Here is a 25890-nt window from a genome sequence, read left to right as displayed (position 1 = left end):
GCAATCTAATGTACTCTCCGAATCAGTAAGCTTATTTGTAAGGCTGAATGTCTTGTCAGTAAATTGAAAGGAAGGCACACCAGATTTAGAAGCCTGAGATACATGCTAAATTCAAGGTCAGCCTTGGCAAATAAAAATCCTAAAGATAAAAAAAAAAATCCTAAAGAAGAGCTGAGACCATATCACTCAGTGTAAATGGAAACTGTATGTTCTTTTCTCAGCCTCCCAGACCAGAATAATCACACAAAAACTGTATTAATTACAACACTGTTTGACCAATTGCTTAGGCATACTCCTAACTAGCTTTTACATCTAAATGAACCCATTTCTATTAATCTATGTACCACCACAAAGCTGTGGCCTACCAGTAAGATTCCCGCAGCATTTTTCTCCTTAGGCAGCTACATGGTGTCTCCTTGTCTCCGCCTACTCTCCCTATATATCTCTGTTTGGATTTCCCACTTGGTTTTCCTCTGCTAAGCCACTGGCCAAACAGCTTTATTCATCAACCAATAAAAGCAACACATATGCAGAAGGACCTCCCACATCATTAGAGAATCAGCTAGTGTGTACAAATGTGAGGTTCAATCCCTTAGAATGAAGAGAGAGAGAGAGAGTGTGTGTGTGTGTGGGGAGAGAGAGAGAGAGAGAGAGAGAGAGAGAGAGAGAGAGAGAAGGAAGGAAGGAGAAAGGGGGGGGGATAAAGAAAAGAGATTCACTATGTGCCCAGGAACTTACTTCAATCTTCTTGCCTTAGCCTCCCAAGTGCTAAAAGTTACAATCACAAGCTACCACATCCATCGGGAAGTTATTTTGATAGTACATTTTGACGATCCCATGACTCCAATCCATGCACTCCGACGTAGCTGTGAACACAGCTGAATATATTGCAATATATTTCTGTGTAGCCCCATTGTGGAGGTCTGAAACTTGAACTTTGCAGTTGGCCACGTTTTGCAATATTAAAGGTTGGACATGCATGAAAAGGAATTTGCCCTCCAGGGTTTCTTCTTTGAACAACAGAGATGGAGGAGATGAGGCACATTAAGCAAAGTCCTCACTACTTGCTGTCCATGTTAATCACTTCCCAACACAGTTTTGTGAATAAAGAGAAATACAGAAGGTAAGGTATGACTCCCCGCACCGCCGTGTTTTATGTTGCATTATAATATATTATATTATATTATATATACATGTTATTGTATAGAACGCTTCCTTTACACTAATAGTGTAAATTGGTCCTTTGTGTTTCACTTAGGTTTCTGTACTCTGTAGCTAAGATTAGATAGATAAAAAGTGTGCCATTGTTTTCACAAGTGTGAGAGGAGGCCCTTGTAAGGAAAGTGAGAAAGGAGAGCCAGTGATGCCTGGACCGTGCAAACCCTTCCTTTGGAAACTGTTTGTAGGCAAGCTGTAGTCATGGACAGTCACTCCCTTTGTTAGAAGGGATGAGGACAACCTGAGACTGAACCACGCTGAATGGATCACTCACCTGGCCTCCTGACTCAGGAATGGGTTAATGTCCAACTCAGATTTGAAAAGATGAGGCAGGGATGTGGAGAGGCAAGGAGCAAATAAGACAAATTGCAAGTTCTGGCTCCTGGATGATTTAGTGGGGATTTCAGATGATTTTGTGTCACTGGTAGTGGGAAACGTGGTTTCAGACAGGCCTAAGATAAGTTTGGCACTAGCTCAGCTGGCCTGGGGTTTACTTGATGCCTTGCATGTACTTTCATTTTTCCTTCTTATCTTTTATTTTGCTTTTGTTTAGTTTGCATTGCTTGTCTGGGTTTGGAGGTGTTCATTTTGGTTTTGAAATTTTTGAAATAGAGTCTTATTGTTCAGCCCTGGTTGGCCTGGAACTCTCAAGATAGCCCAGGATGACCCTAAACTCATAGGACTCCTCCAGCCTCAACTTTCCTGGTGCTGGCATATAAGGCATGAGATGCCATTCCAACTGTCTCTCTTAAAACTCTCTGTGCTTGGATCTGAGTCTTTGAGTTCCTCAGATAGGATGTTGCTTGCAGAAGTAGATTAATGTCCCACTCAGATTTGAAAAGATGAGACAAGGAGGTGTAGAGGCTTTCTTCTGTTCAGCCCCCACTTAAGAACCCTAGCTATACATGGTTCCTCCCTACCATTTCCTGTCAGCTAGTTGCTGACAGCTGGTGCGGGAGAATTGTCTGTATTCTGTCAATCATGTTTTAAATAAATGCTGATTGGCCAGGCAGGAATTATAGGTGGGTCAACCAGACAGGAAGTAGAGGCGGGGCGATGAGAACAGGAGAATTCTAGGAAGGAGGAAGCCTGTTCCTCCATTCCTACCAAGATCACCAAGAAGCAAGATGTAACCTGCCCTGCTGTGAAAGGTACCGTGCTGTGTGGATAGCATAGATAAGAACAATGGGTTAATATAAGCTACCAGAGCTAATAAGTAGCCTGAGCTAAGGGGTCAATCAGTTTTATAACTTATAGAGATCTCTGTGTGATTTTCTTTGGGGCTTTCCGGCTATGGGGTATTGGGCAGGACAGAAACCCCAACAAGCCAACCCCTCATGTTACAGACAGCCTCCTGACCCTGGGTTAATTTTATTTAATCAGAGAACTATAGCACATCTTTGCATCACTAAACAAATATTCCACAGCATGAACAAATGTAACACATCTTAAACTAATGTTCTCAACAGCCCACACTGTCGAATGGACTCCTGGAGTGTCCATGCAAAGACTGGATAGAATTAGCCCACCAAGCATCAGTTCCAAGGGTTCTTACCTCAGCCATGGACTGCAGTAACAGAGTTGTTATACTTTTAGGCATTACCCCATACATCACAGGGACTTGGGTTTCTTTGGGTTTTATGTGTGTTGGATTTGTGTGTGTTCATGTGTATGTGGGACATGTTTGTGTGTGGTACGTGTTTACACCTGCACATGTGTACACATGAGTGTGGAAACCTGAGGCTGTGCTCTCCATCTTATTCATCAAGGCAGGAATGCTCAGTTGAACTGAGAGTTTGCTGAGATGGTTACCTAGTTAGCTTGCTCTTGGAAATGGTGCCTTACCCACCTTCCACCCTCTCATCATTTTATTCTGGGCATACTATGCCCAGAAGACAGTGTTCTGCAATGTTCCACACCTTCTTTCTGATCTTACGTTCTTTCTCCCTGCTCTGCTGCCTTGGATGAGGTGATTTAGGTGCCCCTTTTAGAGTTGAGCATTAAATAATTAAGTCACTTATTCTTAGCAGCTTTTTTCTCAGCTTCAGATTGGATCATTTCTGTTGCTGTTTTGCCATGTTTAAACCTTTCTTCTGCCATGGCCAGCATCCTATTTAGGAATTTTCATGATTATTTTCTCTATCTTTTGTGTAAGTGGCTATGTATGTATGCATACATATGGAAGTCAGAGTTCATCCATCTTGCCTTTTGTTTTTGTTTTTAAGGTTTATTTATATTTATTTTATGTGTATAAAAGTTTGTATAAATGTGTTTATGTATTCTGTGTGCAAACATGACACACGAAGGCCAGAAGAGGGTGTTGGATCCTCTGAAATTAGAGTTACAGATAGTTGTGAGCATCCAGGTAGGCATTGGAAACTGAACCTAGGTCTCCTGAAAGAGAAGCAAGTTCTCTTAACTACTAAGTCATCTGTCTAGCCCCCATCTTGTATTTTGAGGCTAAGCTGACAGGCTAGTGAGTCCCAGGGATCTGCCTGTGCTGGCTTCCCCAGCACTGGGATTACAAGCACACACTATCATGCCTTTTTGTTTTGTTTGTTGTTGTTTACTTCATTTTGGGGAACCAAACAGGTCTTCCTGCTTGTGCAGCAAGTTCTCTATTGTTTGAGCCATCTCCCCAACACCTCTATGATTTTTTTAGTGAAGAAATACCTTTCAACTCCAGGGTTCTTCTGTTTCCATTTTCTTGACTACCTACATTAATTTTTACTTATTTTATCTGTGTTTCTCTCAAACAATTTTGAAAATATTAAATGACTTTTTAAGTCCCTGTCTGCTATTCCCATCATCTTTGGCATTCTGAAGTTAATGACTAATGTTCTTCTACTTCTTCATTTATCTAGTAATTTCTATGTGTGTGCAGAACATTGTGGTTGATGTTTTGCAGAGATTCTAGAGAGCACTGTATGAGGTTTTATCCCTGCAGGCTTCTGAGTCCCTAGGGACCACTTTGATCCCAGCAGGTTTGATCTCACGGTTCTTTGCAGTAGGTTGATTTCAGCTTTGTTCTCTACTGGTGCCCGGCATAAAAACAGCAGTTGTGTGCTCTTGCTATTCCCATGTTTAATCTTTACCTTCTTTCCTTTGTGTTTTCACTTTAGGATCTGCTCCCTGAAGCTCTTTCCTCAAACAAGACCCCAGCCCTACAGAAAGATACTGCCCCTCTTGAGGAGACCAGGAGGCAGGAATCTCCACCAGGTGTCTCCAGGATGGTTGCAGAAACATCTCAACGGGTTTTTACCTCTTGAGAAAAAGATCTGCAAGAGGATCTCTCACCTCAGCTAATACTGAAGAGTATGAGGAGGAGGCTGGCGTCTACAGATGCTCTGGACTGCTAACCATGAATACATTAATCATGTGACATTTTAGATTGACTATTGGATAAAAACGAACCCAGACCACAGATTAAATACAATAAGGCATCACACTGATGAGACCCTCTCCTTCCACGTTACAGGGTGAAAGCTTGCCCCTCTCCCATACTCTTCTTCACTTTAGCTATGCTCTGCAGTCAGGGCTCTGGGAATCTCTACAGGTGTCATGGAGGCTGCTCATGGCACCAATAACAGGTGTTTCTCTTCACTATATGTCAACACTTTAAAAAAAATACGTTTCCATTTTTTTATTGTGATAAAGCCCATGATATACAATTCATAGGTCAGTGACCTTAACACATTCATACCATACAGCTATCCCTACCAACAAGCCTCCAAACTCTCCCTTTACCTTGTAGGAGTAAAACTCCATCCCATTAAATAATAACTCTATTTTCTCTTCCTCCAAACCCTATAAACCATCATTCTACTTTGTCTGGGTTGTTTTGACTATTCCAAGTAACTCATATAACCGGAATCGTGTGTGTGTGTGTGTGCGCGCGTGCGCACGCGCGCGCGTGTGCACGCATGTGATTTAGCATTGTGTAGTAATCCTTAGTGTTCTAGTGGCTAGGCTTCAGCGCTTTTATTTGGCATACTGTGTCCTCAAAGTTCACTCACCCTGTAACATGGATCAGAACTTCCTTCCTTCTTAAAGTTGATCAATATTCTACCCTCATATGCAAAGCATAGACTGTGAGCATTTCTGAACTTAATCATGCAGTGTGCTGTCTTGTGGATATGAGAAATAGTTAAAAGGGAAATTAGAGGGGATTTGTTTGGTTACAGGATAAAGAGACTGGGAGTGTGGGTCATCAAAAATGGTTGCTATGTTTTCTGTCTGGGTCCCATGGCTGAGTGGAGGTAATTTTTCCTTATGTATAGGATAGAAGAGTGTGGCATGCTGAGTATGTGGTGCCTATGAAAGGGATGGGAACATCACAAAAGAGATACTGTCCCCACCCCAACCCCAAGAAAGGTCAAAGACTCCAGGCCAGCCCTGGCTTCTCTGTAAGATGCCAGAGCAGGAAGAAGTATTGCTATCTATCTGAAGAGGCCTCAGATCTCTCTCTCTCTCTCTCTCTCTCTCTCTCTCTCTCTCTCTCTCTCTCTCTCTCTCTCACACACACACACACACACACACACACACATTCTCTTTCTCTCATTCTCTTTCTCTGTCTCTCTCTTCTTCTCCCCCTCTCAATTTTATCTATATATATTATAAATATGCATGCATTTATGTATTTAGTGTGTGTACTTTTGTATGTGTGTGAATACTTGTGACATGAGAACATGGGTTCTCAGGATGGAATTTGGGTCCACAGGTTGTCTTGGGACTTTTGCCCTACTAAACCATCTCACAGATCCATTCTTAGATATGTTTAAGCCTATATTAAAATGTCTGTGGGACATAACTTGGAATTGTCTAATGGAATTTCGATCAAAGAGTGGCATATTTTTGCAAATGATTACAAATTCTTTATGCACTCTATTTCAAGGTCACCATTCCCATTGACCACGATTTTGTATGATCCCTGCTCTTGCAAATGATAAAGTACTGTGAGATTATCCCAGAAAAACATTCAATTTTGCAGTTTAGTTTTACCACTGGTGTAAATTGAAGCCAAACAAAACAAAATGGTACTTCTTGGTGGCCATGCAAAGTCAACTTGAAGTCAGAATGCTCTTACGAACATTCCTCAAAAAGATTTCCAAGCTTGGCTTTCTGTGCTTGATAGCTTTATGTCAACTTGACACAAGCTAGAGTTATCTGAAAGGAGGGAACCTCAATGGAGAAAAATGCATGCTTAACATCCAGCTATAGGATATTTTCTTAATTAATGATTAATGGAAAAGGCCCAGCAAGTTGTGAGTGGTGCCATCTCTGGATTCTATAAGAAAGCAGGTTGAGTAATGAAGCTGCAGGGCGATTGGTAAAGAAAAGTCCCCAGACTATCTTGATACAAAATATATAGCTTTAATAAACAGAAGTAAGACTTACAACAGCTTACACCAGAATCCAACCGATCCGTCCGGACACAGGAGCCAGGCGAAAAGAGGGCTAGCGGAGCGCATTTGCAAGGTTTATAGGCAGGCTTTTGCCTGAGGGCGGCACGCCCCGAAAACAGAATATGGTTGGCTGAACTCCCCTATCAGAGCAAGCCATGCTGAGCAAGCCAGTAAGCAGCACTCCTCCATGACCTCTGCATCAGTTCCTGCCTCCAGGTTCTGCTCTGCTTGAGTTCCTGTCCTGACTTCATTCAATGATGAACAGTGATATGGAAGTGTAAGATAAATAAACCCTTTCCTCTCTGGCTTGCTTTGGTCATGGTGTTTCATCCCAGCAATAAAAACCCTAAGACACTTTCCATTGGAAGCAAGCTCCCTGTGGAACTAGCATTCACTGCCTACAGGTGTAGCCAACCTCTAGAATTAAGAACCAGGGACACATTGGGCCATCTAAGAGTTAGAACAAGCCTTCTATATTAATATAGAATACTGGGTACATTTATTTCACTGAGTAACAAATACTGCCACCTAGCAGCATAGAACTATACCCATTGAAGTTTCTTAGACCATATGACCAAATAAGACTCAGCTTATTGAGTCTTAAGATAGAACCATAGTGATGACTATGGTAACCATCTTATCGTAGATGTGAGATTCCCCTTTTCATACTTACAGAAATCTTTCCTTCTTGCTGGCAGCTTCTGGGGTCTGTCTGTCCCCCTAAACTGAGACCTCTCTAGAGCATGCTCCTTTATGACCAGCAGGAAAATCTCTTTGATTCCTTTTAAGGGTTCACCTTATTAAACTTGATTCACTCATAACAGTTCCCAAATTTAAATTTTTATTTTTCAATTCTTTTTCCTTTTTGAGATAGAATCTATTTTTAAAAATCGCTGGCCAGTGGTGGCTCATGTCCTTAATTCCAGCACTCAGGAAGCAGAGAGAGGCAGGTCTCTCTGAGTTGAAGGCAAGCCTGATCTACAAGTTGAGTTCCAGGACAACCAGGGCTACACAGAGAAACCCTGTCTCAAAAAAAAATTACAGAGGTAGATTTTGGTGTATGTAGGGAGTTTCATGTATTTTGAGAGTTTCTCTACATAGCCTGGGCTGACCTTGAAGTCACAGTGTAGCTCAGGTTGGCCTAAGGTTGACCTCAGACTATCTTCATGCCTCAGGTTCCTAAGTATTCCACAACTGGCTTAGCTAATGTTAATGGCAAGATCCAAGTATCTTTCCCACTAAAATCATAAACAAGGTAAGGATGTTCCTTCTCACCAGAGTTCTTTTCAATATCATTGCTGAAATCATAATTAATGCAATAAAAAAATCAAAGTAAAATAAATATGTACAGATGCACACTTGTGATCCCAGGATTTGTAAGGTTAAAGGAGAAGGGTCATGAATTTGAGCGCAGACTGAGTTATATAGTGAGTTCCAGACCAGCCTAAGCTAGAAAGAGAGACCCTGTCCAACAGTGGGTTAACTTGAGGAACTTATATAAGAGACCAGTTTCAAATAAACAATGAAAAGTACACTGATGTACTTTTTTGGAAAGAATGAAGTCAAATTGTCTTTCTTCAAGATTTCCCAACTGTTGGTGTAGGAACCAAGAGAAAGCACAAAAGGCTCTTGGAACTGGTAAACAGATTTCAAATAGTTACAGGATACAAGGTCAATGCAGAGGCCAATCAAATTCTTAAGTTTCAGCAATTATCACAAAAATCAAAATTAAAACATAATATTTAAATTAATATCCTCAAAAATACTTAGGAACAAATGAAACACACACACACACACACACACACACACACACACACTCTTTATTAGGAAAACTACATGGCTCCAATGTATGAGGTCAAAGAACTAAACGTTCGACATGGATAGCAAGACTGAATGCTGTGAACTTACCAGTTACTATCAATTTTATAGATTAGTGAAATTAAATAAAAATAGCAGCAAATGAGCATATGTCAGTTAACAGTTATGAGTTACCTACGGAGAGGCAAAAGTCCTCCCAAAAGCTGACACCATCCCAAAGAACGGTGCGAGAAACGGACCCTGTCCAATGTCAAGTCTTACAATAATACTACCGTGATTGAGATGATGGATTCTTGGTTAAAGAGTAGAAAAGTTAGTCACTGTAACATAGTAAAAATCCCAGGAAAAACATGCATAAGCATATTCAGTTGACCATTAACAAAGGAACAAAGGCCAGCCTTGAATGTGCGATCCTCCTGCCTCATCCGAACAGCTCAGATTACAGGCCTGCACCATCAGGCCCAGGTTAAAATAGTTTTCTTTCTGTTTGCTGGGTATCAAACCCATTGCCTTTACAAGCTAAGCAAGGGCAAGTGCTCTGCCAACAGAGCTTGATCCTCAACTATCAAAATAAAAAATTTAACAGAAAAGTACATGGATGAGAATACACCAAAAGAAAGGGTTGGAGAAATGGCTCAGTAGTTAAGACCACCTGTTATTCTTACGGAGGATGTAAGTTCAGTTCCCAGCACCCATGTCAGGTGGGAGCTCCAGTTCCCAGGGATCTAACACCCTCTTCTGGTATCTTGGCACATGCACGAATGCACACACAGACATACCCATACACATGATTAAAAATGGAATCTTTTTTTTTTTAAAAAAAAAGACTTTTTTATCTTTGCATTTTGTTTTTTGTTTTGTTTTGTTTTGGATACAGAGTTTCTCTGTGTACCTTTGGAACCCGTCCTGGAACTTGCTCTGTAAACCAGAATTTACAGAGATGCACCAGCCTCTGCCTCCCAAGTGCTTGGATGAAAGGCGTGCACCACCACAGCCTGGTTTATCTTTGCATTTTTTAAGCTAAGCATTGCTATAAAATAAAAAATAGTTAGATTAAACTAGGTTTATTATGGAAGAAAGAAACCCAACCTAATGTCGCCTCCATGCAGCTGTTTGTAATGCAGCAGTGACACCACAGCCTTGACCTAGACCATTATGGTCAGTGCGTACTCACCCTTGGAAACCACCCAAAGCAATGCCCAGCCCTGTAAGCTCCCCTGATGGGAAAAGTCCTACACAAGGATACCAATTTTTCATCTTTTATAACACATTTTTACTGTGAACACTCTCTGTTTAGAGATGTTCAGATATTTTTAAAATGTTTGTGCTGTGAAGATCCGTAGCCTGGAGCAATAGACTGCCCACGTGGTTTGGGCATATGGCAGGGTATTCCTTCTAGGTTTGTGGCTATACATCAAGATGTTTGTACAGTGATAAAATTGCCTAGCAACCGATTTTTCTAAATGTAAACCCTCCATCAAGCAACACACGACCCTTTCCACTAAAAGCCACCAAAAGCCAGGATCTCTCAGCTGCCTCAATATCACCCAAGCTAAAGGCCAGAAGTGAGATCCTTCTCCGTTTATTATCTATTGTTTCCTTAGGTTCCATGGACACCCTCAGCCACATGCCTTGGCAACCATTAACTCTGCACTTACACGTGCTGAGCATGACAGCCACAAAACTTGTCACACTCCTGGAGTTTACTTGTCTAGGGATTGAACACTGCAAAGTATTATGGCCAAGCTCCCGCCCGCTTCCCTCTTTCAGGCAGTGCTTCGAGTTCATTGTCAATGCCCCGTCTGAAAGGCAGTGCTTGGAGATCATTGTCAATGCCCCATCTGAAAGGCACGTTGTTGTAGGGGAGTTGAATCCCTTCACTGAGGCAGCCTTTTTCACCTCTCTCTAGGTGGTACCATTATGTATTTGAATTCCAGCCAAGCTTGTCTAGCTTTTACAGGTGAGCTAAAAAGACCACTGTTTTCCTCCCTTCCTTGTTCTTGGACTTGCTTAGCTCTCAACCTAGACTGTCTACCTCTCATGGCTACTGTGACAGAGAAGTGAGGGATTTTGTCCTGAGCATGCAGGAGGTGTGGGATGACTATGGTAGTATTCCTGGTGCAGGGAACACATCACATCGCAGACCAGGAGCAAGATTCATGCAAGATGAGGGTAGGTGTGAGCATTCACTTGTGCCTAAGTAAGGAGAGATTAGAGGAACTGCCCAAGAGACTCAGGGAGGGGCACATAGGCAGTCTGGATTCCAGAAGGCTAGAAAGACAGACTCAACAGTGAGGAAGGGGGCTAAATGACTCCCATCTTCCACTTATTAGGGACAAATTGAAGATATGAGTAAGTATATTCCTAAACAAAGCCTTTTTTTAAGTGACAAGGATAAAGGCCACTCCCAAAGAGCCAAGAAAGGAACACATGTTCATTTGCTGTCTCACTCAGGGACAGTTTAGAAGGCTTAGTTTCCCAAAATAGGTGAATTACTTGACCTATCTAACCTGTGTTGGGCAGGGGCTAAGCTTCCGTGCACGATTTCATTCAGTTCTCACACTTCCAAGTGATTGGTGCTTTCCAAACTCTCACACTACAGATGAAGAAACAACTAAGGTTCAGTGTAACATGAGGGCCTGCTTGTTGGGGTATCTGTTCCCGCCCAGCACCCCACAGCCGGCAAGCCCCCAAGAAAAATCACACAGAGGACTCCATATGATTATAAACTGATTGACCCATTAGGTCAGGCTTATTATTAGTCCTTGTAACTTATATTAATCCATTATCATTATCTATGTTAGCCACATGGCTCAGTACCTTTCTCAGTTTGACAGCTCACATGTTGCTTCTTCGGTGATCTGGGCAGGAATGGCAGAGGGAGCATCTTCCTTCCTAGAATACTCCCAGTCTCTTTGCTCCACCTCTACTTCCTGTCTGGCTTTCCTGCCTATACTGCCTGCCTGGCCAATCAGTGTTCTATTAAAATATGATTGACAGAATACAGATAATTCTCCCGCACCAGTTCAGCAAGGCTAATGAGCAGAGGCCACGATCAGAGAGTTAAGAGATGGTTCTCGAGTCTGTCTCAAAAGCCAGTTCCATTCCAGACATGCCTGACAGTCTAACAGAGAAAGCCAAATAACCCTGACCATGAACAGGATCCTGCATGAGTCCATTTGCTCCAAGTTAATTACAGCCTTGTTCCTGCCCCTTTGATGAAAGGAAGCCTTCATGGAGCTTTCAAAAGGACAGTATTATTCAGAATCGTTTAAGCTCCCTCACGCATTTTTATACTACCAGCTTACATTAACTCTCTAAACATTTATAATCCCGAACAGGAAGCTTTAAATATTCATACTTGGTCCTTTAACGATAAAGCTTTCACAATATAAATGATAAAGTCCATAAATCAATGTTCTTCCAGTGAGATAATATTATCTGCTAGTGAAAACATCATTTGACTAATAAGAACTGATTAATCTCACTCTTACATTTTTATGTAGATTACAAATATTTTATCAAAAGGTTGAATCCTCTTCTAGAGCAGTGGTTTCAACCTTCCTAATGCTGAGACCCTTTAGTACAGTTCCTCATGTTGTGGTGACCCCCAACCCTAAAATTATTTTCATTGATACTTCATAATGTAATTATGAATCATAATGTAAGTATCTAATATGCAGGATATCAACCCCTATGAAAGGGTCATTCAACACTCCCCAAAATGTTGTGATCCACTGTCCTATAGGGAAGTATATTTTCTTTTTTGTTGTTTTTTATAATTAATTAATTTATTTATTAAAAAATTCCACCTCCTCCCCACCTCCCTTTTTCCTCTCCCTCCCTTCCTCCCCCTCTCTCTCCAGTCCTAAGAGCAGTCAGGGTTCCCTGCCCCATGAGAAGTCTAAGGTCCTCCCTCCTCCATCCAGGGCTAGGAAGGTGAGCATCCAAACAAACCAGGCTCCCACAAAGCCAGCCCATGCAATAGAATCAAAACCCAGTGCCACTGTCCTTGGCTTCTCAGACAGCCTTCATTGACAAGCACATTCAGAGAGTCCGGTTTGATCACATGCTCCATCAGTCCCAGTCCAGCTGGCCTTGGTGAGCTCCCATAGCCATACTGATGAATATCTTGCATATCACCATAGAACCTTCATCTGGCGGTGGATGGAGATAGAGACAGAGACCCAGACTGGAGCACTTGGACTGAGCTCCCAAGGTCCAAATGAAGAGCAGAAGGAGAGAAAACATGAGCAAGGAAGTCAGGACCTCGAGGGGTGCGTCCGCCCACTGAGACAGTGGGACTGATCTAATGAAAGTATATTTTCTTTTTCTGCCTGTGGGCAAATAATTTTGGGAGTAAAAAAAATGTAAAATTTGTGATAACAGATATTTTTAGAATATTAGAATGAAATAAGGGCTGGAGAGGTAACTCAGTTGCTGGGATGCTTGCCAACCATGCATAAATACCCCTGTTTGGAATCCACTAATGTATAAACTGGGCATGGCGGTACACACTTGTAATCCCAGCACTCAGAAGGGAGAGTCAGGAGAATCAAAAGCAGTGTGTCATCCTTGGCTACATAGCAGTTCGGGTACAAAGCCAATCTGGGCTACATGAAAACCTGTCATAAAACATAAAAGGTGAGCAAGAGAAAGAAATGACTTAAATCAATTAAAAGTGTGGGTATCAGAAGATGCCTGTCAGCAAAGAAAGATTGATGCTTGACATTTTCAGGCAGTGCTAAAACTCACGATCTAAGTATGAAGATGGTCAGATGTTTGAGCCCTCAGACCCTGCTGCATGGCTGGCTGCTGAGTCACAACCCAGGCCACATGAGAGTGAAGGAAAATTCCAGATCTCCCTCTTTCCTGTTTGAGTCCATTTGTCAGGAAAGAAAAGTTCCTCTGACATCTTTCAACAAAAAGCAAATGCCAAGAGGAAAGAGAATCCCTGGAAGAGTTCCCAGAAACCAGACATGGGAGCAAAAGTTAGGAGGTGCATCGGCTCTACCGAGGATCTCCTGGGTCTGACGTTCCCCAGAGTCCTGGTCAAAACACACTAATTCCAAACACTTATTAGTGCAGTTTTCACTAATCTTCAAAAGGATCATCTCCATGAAGAAAATGACAGCACCCAAAACTATCACTGCCCGAACAACTCCCCCCTGTAGGAAAGTTTAGACAAGGTAGGATAGGACAATCACAAATATCAGAGGGCTGCTGCTAGGTCTCAGTGGTACGGCATTTGCATATCATATATGAGATCCCATATATCAATCCTCGTCACTGGAAAAAAATAAAAATGTACAGTTTGCAGGTAAGGTTTATTGGGCAAAATTTTTTCACAAAAGACACTGGAAAAAGAACTGGATGCAGAAATAGCTCAGGATTAATAGTGCATACTGATCTTTCAGGGAACCTGAGTTCAGTTCTGGGTACCACATTGGGAAGCCCACAAATGCCTGTAATCCTAACTCCAAGGAAGTCAATACTGCTGCATTCATACATATGCGCTTACACAGATATATGCATATATACATCATTTTTTAAATCTCATTTTATAGGCACTAGAAAAGACTCTGCATATAATGTCTAGAACGTGTAAACTAATGGACAACCATTTGCCCTAATGATGCCACAAAGTCATCCAAACTGAAATTGTCCCAACAATAGCAAAAGAAAAGTAGTTGCAGGGAGTATATTCTAAGATTATAGTGAGCCAGGATGAACCAAGTCCATATCACTGTCTTAGGAAATGAGGTATATGGCTACATTAGGTTAAAGTGAGGCTTTTTGAGAACTATCGCCTCAGCCAATGAAAACCCTCAAAACAGTAGTAGTGTTTTGGTTCCTGTGGATCACTGTGACAATATGTCTGAGACCATGGAAATTATGAAGAATAATCATTGATTGCTTATAGTTGCACAGGTTGGGGTGGGGGGAGTCCAAGGTTAATTTGCTGGTATATTTAGTGTCTGCTATATGTAATCTTTATGGATGGTGCCTTTTGTGTGTAAATACATTCCTCAAGTGTCCTTTTGAAAAGGTACTGCTAACTGCATTGATGAGGACAGAGCTCTCATGACCAAATTGCCTTTCAAAGGCTCCATCCCTTGCTATTACCTTGAAGATAGAGTGATGTGGGATTTCCCTCTGTATGGTCTGAATACCATTGGTTAATAAAGAAACTGTCTTGGACCTGTGCAGAGATTAGAGGTAGGCAGGGAAAACTAAACAAAATACTGGGAGAAAGGAGGTAGAGGCAGAGAGAAGCTATGTAGCCGGTCGGAGACAGATGCTGGGAACTTTAGCCAGTAAGCCATGTGGCAATACACATAATAATAGAAATGGGTTAAATTAAAATGTAAGAGCTAGCCAATAAGAAGCTAGAGCTAATGGGCCAAGCAGTGATTTAATTAATACAGTTTCTGTGTAATTATTTCAGAGGTCTGGGCAGATGGGAAATAAGCAAGCAGCCAGGTGGTCTCCTTCAACAAATTGGCATGCCAATGTAATCCATGTAAAAACTGAGAAAGCTTAAAAATCCAGATACAAAAGAACAGAGTTAAGCATGGTTGGGTTGTGACATTTTCTTGGGTGGGTTTTGTTTGCTAGAAGCAAGCAGAGGCATGGCTCTTTTAAGAGAGGTCTTCCTGATTCAGTGGTAGCAGGAAAAAAGCTGTGCACAGTTTTGAAATGCCAAGTTTCTGGGTCATAGTGCCAGCGCGACCTCTGGCTCTTTCAGAAGATTGAGCATTTGGATGGGGTTTGTAAGAAGCATGCTGTGGTTTGCTTGATGGAAATGCTGTGTGCCTGGAAGTGGGCAGTGTGCTTTTGGAAGCAGTGAGCAGCTCTGCCATGTTGTGCAAGGCAAGCAGGAAGTATTGTATTTCCCCTAGCAATGGTGCAGCTTAGATTCTTAAGTGCTTGGATCTTTAAGAAGTGCTTCTGGTCAGAAAATAATTACAGATATGCAATAAATACAAATCCAGATTTAAAAAAGACCTATAAATGGGTCACAGTGTTGGATAAATGTATATAGGCTTGGGAGAGAGAAGAAAAAGAATATAGACAGTTATAAAAAGAAGTAAATGGTTTAAAAAGAAAGGTAAAGTCTTTCAAGAGACAGAATACAGACATAGATTAAAAGGAGTAAAGAAAAATAAGCCATGTAAAGATATAAAATTCACAGGGAGCCTGGATTATGTACTTATTGTGTTTTCTTTCAATTTTTTCACTGTGAAAGAGCTAAGCACAGAGAGACATTTCATTGTATGGGCTGCTAAGCTAAACCAACATATATATCTTAGAGTTATCTTGATATCAAAATATGGATCTAAGGATATATTGCTTTGGAGAAGAGGTTCTTCTTTTGTTTCTACAGAGAATAAGAACCTGTGGAATCCTTCCAGACTAGTGTTTTTTGATGGACCAAGAGCCCCTGGAAGGTCACCTTGAACACCCCTCAAAAAATTACTTCACCCCAGTAAACAGCAGGAAGCAGTTTGGAGAAAAACTACACCCATATTCCCAAATATTGTTTGTAAATGTTTCTTTACATTTAAAGGAGGATATGCTATAGAGATTTGCATTGGCATAGATCTCGGTTTATTGATACAAATTTAAGGTCAATTCTGCTATCTTGATTAAGGTATTGTGTTTATGCAGCTCATTTAAAAATGTAATGTATAATTAAGAAATATAGGTTAATAGATAATCATCTATAATAGTCAAGCTTGTACTCGTGTTACTTAAGTTTTCTAGATATATAGAGATATATTTCAATTAGATTGGTATTCTTCAAATCTTTCAGAGACCTTCAGAATATGGCATTTAAATGTTTTAAGAAGTTATTACTGTTCATGACAATGAGACACACCTGTTCCTGGCAGTACCAATTACTTCAAAAGCAAGATGGGCATCAAAGAGGCTCTTTATGGAGTTTGCTAGCCATTTGAGCAAGAAACTGCTCTTGCCTGGACTGCTTGATGAACTGGACATGGAGGACCCACAGAGAAATGACTGCTGAGCTTGCCTAAAAGTGAGACAATCTTTCAGGGTTCCTACCTCATGAAAGAGTCTGCCAAGCATTCTGCAGGACACAGAAGAAAGTAACTAACAAACTGCCAATATAAGTGGAACTGTCTTTGAAATTTCCTGCTTTGTAGAAAAGTCTGCTGGATACTATGAGCCTGTAGGCTGAAGATAGATGCCTCATCAGTACAGAAGAATTTTGAGTAATTGTCCAGACAGTGAGATGTCTCTGTCAATTTTAGAGTTTTAGAAGTTGCTTAAAATGCACTTTCTGCTTACTTAGGTAATATTATATCCTTCTGGAGTCTTTGATGGAGTTGAAAACTTTACAGTTATAGTTATAGTTTTCCTTAGTTATGATAAAGTAGGTATAAATATTGTAACTATAATTATTGCTTAATACCTGTTTTGTTACATATAATTTTACTATGTTAAAGATAAAGCTTTCCAGTATATTTAAATGGCAAAGGGGAGGTGATATGGGATTTTCCTCTGTATGCTGTGAATACCATTGGTTAATAAAGAAACTGTTTTGGGCCTGTGCAGGGAATAGGGGTAGACAGGGGAAACTAAACAGAATTCTGGGAGAAAGGAGGCAGAGGCAGAGAGAAGCCATGTAGCCCACTGGAGTCAGATGGAACTTTAGCTGGTAAGTCACAGCCATGTGGCAATAACAGATTACTAGAAATGGGTTAAATTAAGATGTAAGAGTTAGCTAATAAGAAGCTAGAATTAATGTGCCAAGCAGTGATTTAATTAATACAGTATCTGTGTGGTTATTTTGGGGCTGAGCAGCCAGGAACCAACAAGCGGTCCCTATTTTCAACAACAGAGTTTCAATATTTGCATTGGGCGGCAGGTATTTGTATTGTAAAAATGACCAATAGTAATCAATTTCATGAAAAAACGAGAAATTCCCTACAGTCAAATGTATTACAAGCAATTTATAAAATGTGTTTATGAGACCTCTTAAAAATCACTTGCTGCAAAATTAATTAACCACAAAGTAATTAGTCTTGCAGACCTGGGATCCTTATACAAAATTTGAACACCCAAGTTCAAAATGTATGGTGTGTGTGTGCATATATTTGTATATGTGCTTGTACATGAGTGTATACTGCGTGTATATTGCGTGTGTATGTGTGTGATTTGAAAGCCCATTTGAGGGCACATTTCCTCAAGTGACATCAATGGGTATGTCATCAGTATACACGTATAACTAGGACTCAGTTCTCTAAAGCAGCAACTTCACTGAATGTCATCACATTGGAAAGAGGTTGACCAACATACAGTGTCTCACAAGGATGTCTCAGTGTTTCAGACAAAGTGATGTATAAACCTAGAGGAAAAAAAATCCCAAAATTCTGATCTGGATAAAGACAAGTGTTTCCAATGCCACAAATATAATTAATTGGAGCGTTAGCCTTCAAGCTGGGTTTTCGGCACAAACTTATAATTCCAGCTACACGAGAGACTGAGGTATACAGATCAGAAGCTCAGGTTCAGTCTGGGCTTCAGAGAGAGTACCAAGTCAGTCTGAAAAACTTAGTAAGGCATTTTCTCAAATCTCAAGGGAAAAAAAATTAAAAAGCAAAGTAAAAACCAAACAAAAAATGGGTTAAAGGTTTCGCTCTATGCCAAGCACTCATGCTCAGGGTTCAACTCCAACTATAGAAGCAGAAAAAGAGAAACCTTTGTCAATAAGATTAACCAGAACAGAATATGTTTAGATAATTTATATATAATACATATTGATATATAATAATATTCAAAGATCAAGACATTCAAAATAAAACCTTTAATGGAGAAGATTCTGACTAAATGGGGATTCACTGACTTCATTAGGAACAACAAAATTAAGGAAATCAATAAGGTGATTTGCCAAAAACATGCCAAAAGCTACATTAATAACTATAACCAGAGCTCTCCCAGACAAAATATCAGAAAGTTTATTATTGTCATGGGTAAAGCTCCTAGGTTAAGAACAAACTTCTTAGCAACTTTTCCCAAAAATAACAGTATAATATGGGAGTGATGACCCAGTGCACACAAGCATATTTGAATAGTATCTCCTGGAGAATTTGTTTTTTAATGTTCCAGAATAAAATTATTAATGGCAAAACTTTTCCAATTAATTCTTTGGGAGAGGAATATAGTGGGTGACAAGTTTAGGGAAGGCAAGTCTCCCAAGAGGATAATGGGGAGTGCCATGGAAGAAATTAAATTCAGTAAGGAAAGTCCCCAGCAAGCATATCCAAAGATTAAAAAGTCTTCAGAGAAAGAAAGCCAGCCCCAAATGCCTTAGGGCCTGGGGCAAGGCTGAATGGATGCTGTCTTAGTTAGTTAGGGTTTTTATTGCTGTGATGAAACACCTGACCAAAAAGCAAGTTGGGGAGGAGAGGGTTTAGTAGGTTTACCCTTTACCATTGCTGTTCATCACTAAAGGAAGTCAGGACAGGAACTCAAACAGGGCAGGATCCCAAAAGTAGGAACTGATACAGAGACCATGGAGGGGAGCTGCTTACTGGTTTGTTTCCCCTGGCCTGCTCAGCCCACCTTCTTATAGAACTCATGACCACCATGGTCTGGGTCCTCCCTCAAAAATCACTAAATGAAAAAATAACTTACAACGGGACTTCATCAAGGCATTTCCTCAACTGATTCTCCTTCCTCTCTGATGACTCCAGCTTGTGCCAAGTGACACAAAACCAGCCAGTGCAACTGATTCCTTGTAAACTTGACGCATAAACACATCCCTAATAAACCACAATGCTTCCTTTCTTATTCATCCCCCAAGATCTCACATTAACAATGGAAATAACTATAGAAGTCCCACAGTCTTTACAAATTCAAATACATTGAAATTTTAGTAGCCAATCTTTTAAAATTCGAGGTCTTTCAAACTTCAAAGTCTCTCAACTGTGGGCTCCAGTAAAATATGTTCTTACTTCAAGAGAGAAAAATCAGGGCACAGTCACAACAAAAGCAAGCAAAATTCCAACATCCAGTGTCTAGGATCTACACATGATTTTCTGCACTCCTCCAAAGGACTTGGGTCACTTCTCCAACTCAACCCTCTCAGGTACACACAACTTGTCTTCTTTTCCCCAGCTGGCTCTACTCCACTGCTGCCGCTGTTCTTGGTAGTCATCCCACGGTAATGGCATCTCCAAAATGCTAGGGTCCCTTGCTGCATCTGGGCTGCACTTTCTCCTAGGCTTGCTTCATGTTGCCAAGCCTCAACTTCTTTACATGACCCCTTAAGTCCTGGACCTTCAACCGCCACTGAGGTTGCACCTTCAACACTGGTCCTTTCTGGTTTTGCATAGTGCCAAGCCTCAGCTGTTCTCCATGACCCCTTTATGCCTTCAAAAGTAATACCACCTGGGTGATGCTTACACATTACCAAGTCTGGCTGCCAGCACAAGGTATAACATTGGCGCCTCTGGAACACAGCTTCTCTGTGCTCTCAGGAAACACTTCCCAGAAGATTTCACCTCAGTAGTGCTGGTCTCTTCTTAACCACTGCTAATTTCTCAGCTCCAGTCAACCAGAGTCAAGTATCCCAGCAAAACAAAAATTTGCTTTAGTAGTTTTGGTATCTTGTTTATCACAGCTGATTCTTTAGTCCCACTAACCAGAAGCACAGGATCTTAATTCAAACTAACAAATGGCCCTGGTAGTCTTTAAACATCCCTGGGAAGTTTCACAAGTCATGCCTCCATCTTCTGTTTCGCTCCTAAAATTCTTATCTTCCAATCTGCTAAAGAACAACCCACTGAGCCAGGCGATGGTGGTGCACGCCTTTAATCCCAGCACTTGGGAGGTAGAGGCAGAAGGATCTCTGTGAGTTCGAGGACAGCCTGGTCTGGTCTACAAGAGCAAGTTCCAGGACAGGTCCCAAAGCAACAGAAAAACCCTGTCTGGAAAAACAAAAACAAGCAAACAAACAAAAACAAAAAAAGAAAAGGAAAAGAACATCCCACTGAGCTCTTAACACTCAATGGTTCTTCTAGACCAAAGTTCCAAAATTCTTCCACAATCCTCCCTGAAGCATAGTCAAGTCTGTCAGCAATACCCCACCATACTGATACCAATTCGTCTTAGTTATGGTTTCTATCACTACGATGAAACACCATGACCAAAAGCGAGTTGGGAAGGAAAGGATTTATTGGGCTTACACTTCAGCATTGCTGTTCATCACTGAAAAAGTCAGGACAAGACAGGATCCCGGAGGCCGGAACTGATGCAGAGGCATTGAAGGGGAGGTGCTTACTGGCATGTTTTCCCTGGCTTGCTCAACCCACCTTCTATAGAATCCAGGACCACCTGCCCAGGGATGACACCATCCACCATGGACTGGGCCCTCTCTCACTGATCACTAAATGAGAAAAATAACTTTCAACTGGATTTCATCATGACATTTCCTCAGCTGAACCTCCTTCCTCTCGGATGCCTCTAGCTTGTTTTAAGTTGGCACACAAAACCAGCCAGTACAGATGTTATGCTCAGGAGCCTGTGCCTCATCAGGAAGATGTGCTCAGTGCTTCTTTTCTGCCTATGTGAAAGTCAGTTCCTGTACCTCAATTCATCAGTTCCCAGAAAAGCCATAAAAATCAAGTATGCTAGTGAGGGTTTTCTAGGGGAACAGAAACAATTAACTATATATACAAGAGGGTATCTAATATCTAGGGTCATGCAATGCAGGCTGGTTAGTTCAACAATGACAGTCTGCATGCTGGAGAGTCAGATAACTTAGTAACTGTCCTTGCCAAGAAGAGGAGTACATCAGAGCCAAGGGGTCCTATTTCATTTCTGCTGCTGTGGTAAGTTACCCTGACAAGAGCAACTTAGGGGAGTGAGGGTTTATTTTAGCTGACAGTTCTAGGTTCCAGTCTGTAACAAGGGAGTTCAAAAGTCAGGAATGTAAAACAGTTATATCATTTCCACAGTCAAGAGCAGAGAGAATGGAATGCAGGCAGATTCAGCACTTGGCTAGCTTTCTCTATTTTTAATTCATCCCAGGGTCTAGGACAAGGGAATCACGCCACTTGCTTTTAGGCCTGTTCTTCACTCATCAATTAAGGCAATCAAGACAATCTCTCACAGGCCTGTGCTGTGGGAATTCCTATAGCCAGTAGTCTTTAAGCTACTCACCCACTTGGGCGTGGCCTCTTATACTGTAAATGCCTATGTGAAGCACATGTTCGGCCTCTCTTCCAGCTGCTGGGTTTGGTTTCTTTTTGTACAGAGAATTGTGATCTATGAGTCTACCCTAAATAAATAGCCCTTTATTATACTCAATTCTGAGCTAGTGTGGGATTTCTTTTCGGCATCCTTCTTCATCTGGTGCCCATGTGGATCCGGACTACACACCTACTAGGTGTACCCGCTTAATAGCCTAACCAGTTGACAGCCCAGAAAGTCTCCCAACCCCATCTGCTTGGCTTACTTTTACCTAAGCGGTTTTTTGTGAAACCCCTGCTACAGCAGAGCTAACTGTGTGCTCTGACTTGGAAATTTCCCAAGCTCGCACACATCCCGTTGAAGAAGAGAAAGAAAAGAATACCACTCTTGATGCTGGTAACAGTAATGCCATATTGCGAGGCCTAAGAAACAAACAAGTCAGGGCTTGTCAGGAGTCAGGATTTCCACAATCAGACATCTGGTCTCCAGCTAGGGGAGGGAGGAAGAATGAGTCAGAATACCTTCAATCAGACATCTGGTCTCCAGCTAGGGAAGGAGGAAGAGATAAGAGGAATGGAAAATTCCTGAGCAATCCCCTCATTGTTATTTAGGTGAAAGGCCAAGAATTTGCCACCCAGCATGAGTTCATGACCCTATTTGAATTGAACAATGGAATTCCTGTAACCATGCATCTCACTTCTGTACCCGCACTTTTGCTCTCCTATAAAAACCCCTCGCCCCAGCCTGACAGCGCGCAAGTCCTCCGAGAGACTTTGTCGTCCCAGGTACCTGTGTATCCGAATAAAACCTCTTGCTGTCTGCATCCATACGAGTGGTCTCGACTGGTCCTTGGGCACGGGATCTCTCCCGAAGGAAGACACCCCTTGGGGGTCTTTCATTTGGTGCGTTGGCCGGGAAGTGAGACCCCCACCCAGGGACCACTAACCCACCATCGGGAGGTAAGCTGGGCAGCACTTTATGTGTCTTATGTCTTTTGTTGTCTAAGTGTTGCACTGCGAATTTGATTTCTGTTCGATTCAGCTGAGTCGATCTGTATCTGGCGGGCCTCAGAAGGGGCTGACGAGCCCGGACTTCTCCCCCGCAGCCCTGGAAGACATTCCAAGGGTGTCTGGAGCCCGATTTTTCAGGGCTCATCTGTCTGAACCCACGACCAAAGTCGGACTTTTTGGGTCACCGCCCTTGTCCGAGGGGTACGTGGTTCTTCTGGGAGGCGAGGGATCCAGACTCTCTCCAAAGTTTCCGTCCGAATTCTTGCTTTCGGTTTTGCGCCGAAGCTGCACAGCGTGTCTGATTGTCGGTCTGTCCGTCCTGTTGTTCATTTTTGTGGTTTTTCTGTTCATTTATCGGAATACTAACATGGGACAGTCTCTAACTACCCCTTTAAGCCTTACTCTAGATCACTGGTCAGACGTCTCTAACCGAGCGAGCAATCAGTCGCTTGAGGTCAAGAAGAAAAAGTGGCGGACTTTTTGTTCCTCAGAATGGCCCACATTCAACGTGGACTGGCCGCGGGACGGCACCTTTGACAAGAATCTTATCTTACAGGTCAAAGAATGGGTCTTCGATAGAGGACCCCAGGGACACCCTGACCAGTTCGCTTATATCGTCACCTGGGAAAGTTTGGCTTATGATCCACCCCCCTGGGTGGCCCCCTTTATTTCTCCAGACAAACCCCAACCCTCCCTAAGCCTCGTTCCTTCGGTCCCAAATCCTCCTTTGCCTTCCCCTCCTTTGCCTTCCCTACCAAAGCCCCTTACTCCTACGGTCTCCTCTCTTTATCCTGCACTGACGAAGAAGAAAACCCCTAAGCCGAAGGAGACCCATAAGCCGTCTGTCCTTCCCCCTGACCCAAATTCCCCTCTTGTTGACCACCTATCCGAAGATCCTCCTCCCTATAATCCCCAGAAGGAGCCCGAAGATCATGAAGCTGACCCTGCGGCGCCCCCGTCACAGGACTCCCCGCCTGTTGCCTCCCCCGTCGCGAGCAGGCTCCGGGGAAAGCGTGAACCATCTCCCCCGGACTCCACCTCTCAAGCATTTCCCATGCGACAGGGAAATAACGGCCAACTTCAATACAGGCCCTTTTCCGCCTCTGATCTATACAATTGGAAACAACACAATCCCCCTTTTTCCAAAGACCCCGTGGCATTAACTAACTTAATAGAGACTATTCTGATTACCCACCAGCCAACATGGGACGATTGCCAGCAGCTTTTACAGGCTCTCCTCACTTCTGAGGAAAAACAAAGGGTCTTCGTAGAGGCACGGAAGCAGGTCCCAGGAGACGATGGAAGACCAACCTAGTTGCCCAATGAGATTGATGCTGCCTTCCCCCTCACCAGGCCTGACTGAGACTTTGCTACGCTTGCAGGTAGGACACACCTACGCCTTTACCGCCAGTTGCTCATAGCAGGTCTCCGAGGGGCTGGTCGCCGCCCCACTAATTTGGCACAGGTAAAACAGATAATTCAGGGGGCAGATGAATCTCCAGCAGCATTTTTAGAGAGACTTAAGGAAGTATACGCCTTACGATCCTGAGGACCCAGGGCAGGCTACCAGTGTGTCGATGTCTTTTATCTGGCAGTCCGTATCTGACATTAGAAACAAGTTACAGAGGTTGGAGAACTTGCAGGGATATACTCTGCAAGATTTACTTAAGGAAGCAGAGAAAATCTTCAATAAGAGGGAGACTCAAGAGGAAAGGGAGGACCATATCCATAGAGAAAAGGAAGAAAGGGAGGATAGATTGAGAAAAGAAGCAGAGGAAAAGGAGAATGCTAGAGACAGGAAGAGAAATAGGGAACTGAGCCGCATCTTGGCCACCGCAGTTCAGAGTCAGGACAGCCGAAAGGGAGACAGGATGGGAGAACAGAGAGGCCCTCGCGTGGAACGCAACCAATGTGCCTACTGCAAGGAAAGAGGGCACTGGGCAAAGGACTGCCCTAAGAAGACCCACAAACCCAGAGGCCCCAAACCACAAGCCTCACTCCTAGCCCTAGATGAAGACTAGGGAGGTCAGGGCCAGGAGCCCCCCACCCCCCGAGCCCAGGATAACACTCGATGTCGGGGGGCAACCAGTTACCTTCCTAGTAGATACCGGGGCTCAGCATTCAGTTCTTACCCGGTCACCAGGCCCTCTCAGTGAACGAACTGCTTGGGTACAAGGGCCCACAGGCGGAAGAAGATATCGTTGGACCACCGAGCAGAAGGTACAGCTAGCAACCGGTAAAGTAACTCATTCCTTCCTACATGTCCCAGACTGCCCCTATCCATTACTGGGGCAAGACTTACTCACCAAACTGAAAGCCCAAATTCACTTCGAGGGGGGAGGGGCTCGAGTGTCGGGCCCAAATGGAAACCCCCTCCAAGTCTTGACCTTACAATTGGAAGACGAATACCGACTATATGAACAGGACTCTAAGACACAAGGATCACGCCGAGGCCAGAGGAAATCGGCGGGCAGACAGGGTGGCCCGAAAGGCTGCTTTGGGACCACAAATTCTCCCCCTAGTATCAGAGCCCATCCAATCCGCAGACTGGGCCTATGATAAAGAAGATATACACCTGCTCCAAAAACTGGGGGCAGAATATAATCCAACAAATAAATGCTGGGTTTACCAGGGAAAGATAGCAGTGCCCATAAAAATAACCCAAGAACTTATAGGCAACTTACATAAATTGACCCATCTGGGTACGAAGAAAATGAAAACCCTCCTAGACAGAATGGAAACTGGACAGTACCTCCTGAACAGGGACGGGGCACTCCAACGGGCAACAGACAATTGCAGGGCCTGTGCCCAAATTAATGCAGGCCACTCCAAAGCCCTCAAAGGGGTGCGCCTTAGAGGACATCAGCCCGGTGTCCATTGGGAAATAGACTTTACTGAAGTCAAACCTGGCCTGTATGGGTACAGGTACCTGCTGGTTTTTATAGACACCTTTTCAGTATGGATAGAGGCCTATCCCACCAAACATGAAATGGCCAAAATGGTTGCCAAGAAGCTATTGGAAGAAATTTTTCCCCGATACGGAATGCCAAAGGTATTGGGATCAGATAACGGGCCAGCCTTCGTCTCCCAGGTAAGTCAGTTGGTGGCCAAGTTACTGGGGATTGATTGGAAATTACATTGTGCTTATAGACCCCAGAGTTCAGGACAAGTAGAACGTATGAATAGAACTATTAAGGAGACTTTATCCAAATTAA

At 42.7% G+C, this 25890-nt stretch overlaps 1 protein-coding gene across 11 annotated transcripts in view; it reads left to right on the top strand.

The window, feature by feature from the left end:
• Dydc2 (DPY30 domain containing 2) overlaps positions 1-6931 on the top strand; it is a 41243-nt gene extending 34312 nt beyond the window's left edge. For all 11 annotated transcript variants that reach the window (XM_085687884.2, XM_087906280.1, XM_048421162.3 and 8 more), the window contains one exon: positions 4341-6931. In XM_085687884.2, the coding sequence (XP_085544010.2) occupies positions 4341-4487 (147 nt within the window). In that variant the 3' untranslated portion in view covers positions 4488-6931. The remainder of the gene's footprint in view (positions 1-4340) is intronic.
• Positions 6932-25890: the final 18959 nt, after the last annotated feature.

Source organism: Myodes glareolus, chromosome 5 (genome assembly GCF_982192425.1).
Source record: "Myodes glareolus chromosome 5, mMyoGla1.1, whole genome shotgun sequence".
NCBI lineage: Eukaryota > Metazoa > Chordata > Mammalia > Rodentia > Cricetidae > Myodes > Myodes glareolus.
Note: the sequence above shows the minus strand (reverse complement) of the source record. Positions and strands in the feature narration are given on the sequence as shown.